Raw genomic sequence first — 4,505 nt, forward strand, 5'->3', positions numbered from 1 at the left:
TTTTTTTTTTTGTGGGGGGGGGGGGGGGGGGGGGGTCAGATTGTGGCTACAGAGTTGCTTTAAAGGTCAAAGATTCCCCATAAAAATGAATGGTGGAACATTCAAAAATATTTATGGCACATCCTATAGCTCTATTAGAGACAGGAGTCTGCAGGTTGTCTCTCCCATAGCACCAGATAGCAATAGAGACAGCAACAAGTCTATTAGAGGGGCACTCTGGCACACAAAATATAAAAATTCTTCAAATCCACCAGGGTCAGAAAGTTATGTAGATTTGTAATTTACTTCTATTTAAAGTGACTCTGTATCCACCAAGTTTAAGACCAAGGCACACCAGTAAGTATTTATTCTCAAACAGATGGTACCATCAGTGTGGTGGATAGAGTCACTTTAATTCCAGTAAGTGTCATCTGCTATATGTCCTGCAGGAAGTGAGATACTGTCCAGTCTGACAACACTCTCTGCTGCCACCTATATCCCATGTCAGGAACTGTCTAAAGTAGCAAATACCTATAGAAAACCTCTCCTGCTCTGGACAGTTCCTGACATGGACAGAAGCAGCAGCAGAAAGCACTGCGTCAGACTGGAGAGAATACACCACTTCCTGCAGGACATGCAGCAGTTAAAGTATGGGAAGACTAGATTTAAAAAGTAAATTACAAATCTTTACAACTTTCTGAAACCAGTGGATATCAAAGATTTTTGCTGGAGTACCCCTTTAAGACATTATCCAACACATCTGCATGGTCCAATTCAAGAGACTAAGACGAGGATTTACCAAAAAGTGTTTATTTTTGCACAGATTCTTTGGCCCCGTTCCCACTGAGCAAAGCTAGCGGAATTCCGCGACGGAATTGTCCGCCGCGGAATGCCGTTAGCCTCCCGCTCATAATGGGACTCTATGGGAGGCGCGCGCTGCTGCTCTGTCCGCGCTGAAGAATGAACATGTTCATTCTTCAGCGCGGACAGGGCAGGAGCGCGCGCCTCCCATAGAGTCCCATTATGAGCGGGAGGCTAACGGCATTCCGCGGCGGACAATTCCGTCGCGGAATTCCGCTAGCTTTGCTCAGTGGGAACGGGGCCTTTAGCAGTAAGCTTTCTCAGAAGATATTTTCCAACCACAGTAAGAGCAACAGCCACAACCACTGTAGAGACAGAGCCGATGGCCACCAGCACCCACAGCTGGAGAGGTTCTTGGCCTGCACCCATCCTGGAAGCTTGGGCGGTTCCTGCTCTGGCCTCCTGGTTAGGCTTCGCTCCAGTCACTAGAAGAGGACCCAGTGTGGCCAGGCCATGTTCCTCCACCTGAGAACCTGCCAGAGAGAAAGCAATATCTGAGATTAACTATTCAGTAGTCTTCAAACTGGTCTGTTACAGAAGTGGCCTTAACCATGATCTGACAACTCATGTACTATGGCTTTACAGGCATTGAAGACAACATCTTGAATCAGAAAACTGGCTTGTAGTGCTCAATACAATGCATTGTTACTCACCAACATCTCTCTTCCCTAATCCTCTTGGCCTCCCAAGGTATGAGCCCCATGCTGATCTGGGGCCTGTAGGAGCAGCACAGTTCCCGGTGGCACAGCACTGGCAGATCCCACTTGAGCCTTCTACAGGTGTCCAACTAGAAGAGATTGAGGATCAATAGAGTGCCCCAACAACTGACATAATTTCTGGGTTCTCTATACAGGTTCTTACCTGCTGGAGGCCTTGTTGTAGGAGCAGGCCTTGTTCACTGGGTCAGGGGTCTGGTCAATGGCAGCAGCTCTCAGAGAACAGGTGATATAGATCTAGGACACGATTACCAGCAGTGGTCACTTCCATGAGACTCATACCCACCTCCAAATTACAACTTTTGTTAAAGAAAGCCTTAAAGGGACTAAGAAGACACTGGTCATGTCCAATAAAGGCAACCAGTATGGTTTTTATATTGGGGCTTACAGGTACAGTAAATATTGTGTACCTAGGATGCATTTAAACTGGTACGTGTTGTTGACACTTTCTGCTGCTCGACTGTTCTTACCAGAGACACAGAACTGTCCGTGAACCTGAAGGCATCCACTATGAAGCGAAGGGTGTCTGCTTGAGGTCTTGGAGAAACAAAGACTGAAGAAGAGTCTTCTTGCATCCCGTCCATCAAGCACCTGTAGGAAAGATGAGCTGTAGACAAGCTCTTGAAGACTTGGGACAGTCTTGATGGGAGTAACTCACCCATTGTTAGAGATAATCTCATAGCGAGGAGTGGAGGTCACATCTGGGGTAATGGTGGCCACACAACTGTCCACAAACAGGATCATCGGGGCATGGTTCTGAGTGTCCAGAGAGGCTTCTATGTAGAACATGTCACCAAGCTGGAAGACCAGTGATGGACTGGGAGCGCTCCAGTCCGCTGGAGAGAAGATACTAGGTGATTAGTATAGGCCAAGACACTCCAAACCACCGCCGTAATATTAGAAAGCTTCTAACCAGTCATGAGACGCAAGGAGAAGGCCAGCCGCTCTTCTGAGGTCACTGTGGAGCTGAACGGGATCCATGTTGGCTTGATGGCCTTACTGCTCACATTACCATGTCTAGACAAGGAAGAAAAATACTGAAACCATGCATTGTGTAGGTATACAGGCCTCAGTCTAGCTCAAGAAATACCAGAACCGTTCCATATTATAGGAAGATATCTAAACCTATAACTGTGCACATTTATATGTTATAGTTAAGACTGAAGACTCAGTTAGGGAAGACAATACTCAGTTAGGGAAGACAATAAGAGACTGCTCTTCTCATGACCATCCAAGGAAATAGTCATGATGCAAGGACTAGTAATATATCACCTAAAGACTGTGGGGGCCACAAGGATTGACTTCCATTATACAGTACATACATATTGTGCAGATCTTAAGGTATGGAGCACACCATAGGAATAGGCTCACCGTGGGTAGTAACAATGAATGGGAACCACAGCAGAGTTGAACCTGGTGATGGGCACATTTCTGGGAGAGCTGGGGGTGTAGCGCAGATTGACGCTGTAAATTAGCCAGTCTGGAGTCATCTTGTAGAATGGAGATCACAATGAGGTTACACTACATATCACAAGTGTCTATTTGGAATAGTAAGGGTTGTAGTTACTACATAGGGGGGAAACAGGAGACCAAGAAAGGACAGGAAACCATCACAGCTAAACTACTGGAGAAGTTGACAGGATTCCTGGAAGCCCAAGTGATCATATAGATCAGGGGTAGGGAACATGTGCTCTCCAACTATTGCAAAAGCTTTAGTTGTAGTTTGGCAGCAGTTGGGGAGCCAAGGTTCCATACCCATCCCCCTTCTATAGATCATAGCAAGGACCTCATAAGAGCTAATAGACTTACAGATCTGTCATTGTGAGGAGGGGACTATAAGCAGCATAATCAAGATACATCCATCACTGGTACATAGTAAGAATGGCAATGTTATCGCATACTACAGATTGACAGAGGGGATTCTATGATGTATAGATAGGATCATAGTATACATAGTATACAAGGATCATAGTATACAACCACAAGTCTTATTGGATTCCTCTGCTCACTCACCTCTAAGCTGCTCCCACAGTCTTGGAGATCAGCTTCAAACATCACATTGGGGTCAGTAGTCTGAGCTCCAGGGGGGCAGGAACCCAGGGACAGGTCTGAGGGCCTCACCAGCTTACCATTACCATAGAAGTCTCTCTTCACCATCACCACTATCTTGTCCTCACCACACTGCACACTGATAGGGGAGGATGAGGGTTGTAGTGCAAGTTGTCGGGACTGATACGCTGCTCCATGACTCCTGGAGCCCCATCCATATACAGGCTGAAGACTTCTCGGAGACCCAACACCAGAGACTGAGTGAGACTGAGACCAGGGGTTTGCTCTAGGAGAACCCAGTCTAGAGGCTGATTGTCCAAGTCCTCTAGAAGATCCCCATCCAGCCTGGTTACTCCTCCACCAAGTGTCATACTGGCGCCGGGGTCTAACCGAGGAGCTGCTAAAGCCTGGTCCGTAGAGCAGAACCACTAAGAGCCAACTCCACCTGATCCACAGCTCCATCCTGACTGCAGGACAAGTCACACAAGGAAAGGGTGGAGGAGGCTGAGCTTTATACCCATCACACGGCCATCCTCCACCTGATGCCTTATTACACTCAGCTGGGCCTCCCCCCCACCACCACCACATCTGATGAGGAGACAGCGATGAGGAAGAAAAAAAAATGGTTTGCTGTTTGGTGTGGGGATCTATTTATTTTATGCTGGAACAGGAATTTATTATACAATATAGTTGTTAGGAGTTTTATTAGTGTTAATATTTGTGATTATTATTATTATTATTATTATTATATTTTTATTGTAGCATTTTGTATTTTTAAATATAAAGATCTACAGCAAAGAGGAGGAGTCATACTAGGAACTGCTACCAATTTGTCCTGTTAGGCCGTGTTCACATTGTGTTTTTGTCCTGCATTTAAAGGGAACTAATCACGTCAAAAAC

The 4,505-nt window shown here is 46.1% G+C and overlaps 1 protein-coding gene across 1 annotated transcript; it reads right to left on the reverse strand.

Annotated features, from left to right (window-relative positions):
* Positions 1–1,056: 1,056 nt before the first annotated feature.
* On the reverse strand, positions 1,057–4,067 carry LOC138785890 (zona pellucida sperm-binding protein 3-like). The gene is made up of 8 exons (XM_069962343.1): positions 3,570–4,067; positions 2,928–3,046; positions 2,470–2,573; positions 2,215–2,392; positions 2,027–2,147; positions 1,702–1,793; positions 1,494–1,627; positions 1,057–1,313 (listed from the first exon to the last, which is right to left on the reverse strand). Exons 1-8 carry the CDS (start codon positions 4,065–4,067, stop codon positions 1,057–1,059), a joined length of 1,503 nt encoding a protein of 500 aa, XP_069818444.1.
* Positions 4,068–4,505: the final 438 nt, after the last annotated feature.

Source organism: Dendropsophus ebraccatus, chromosome 1, assembly GCF_027789765.1.
Source record: "Dendropsophus ebraccatus isolate aDenEbr1 chromosome 1, aDenEbr1.pat, whole genome shotgun sequence".
Taxonomy (NCBI): Eukaryota; Metazoa; Chordata; class Amphibia; order Anura; family Hylidae; genus Dendropsophus; species Dendropsophus ebraccatus.

Excerpts from the sequence above, each read along its gene's own strand:
- LOC138785890 (XM_069962343.1), bottom strand. The coding sequence starts at position 4,067 with ATGGAGCTGTGGATCAGGTGGAGTTGGCTCTTAGTGGTTCTGCTCTAC. Across the intron at positions 1,794-2,026 it reads CGGACAGTTCTGTGTCTCTG|ATCTATATCACCTGTTCTCT; the intron begins GTAAGAACAGTC and ends ATCGTGTCCTAG. Across the intron at positions 1,628-1,701 it reads TACAACAAGGCCTCCAGCAG|TTGGACACCTGTAGAAGGCT; the intron begins GTAAGAACCTGT and ends AATCTCTTCTAG.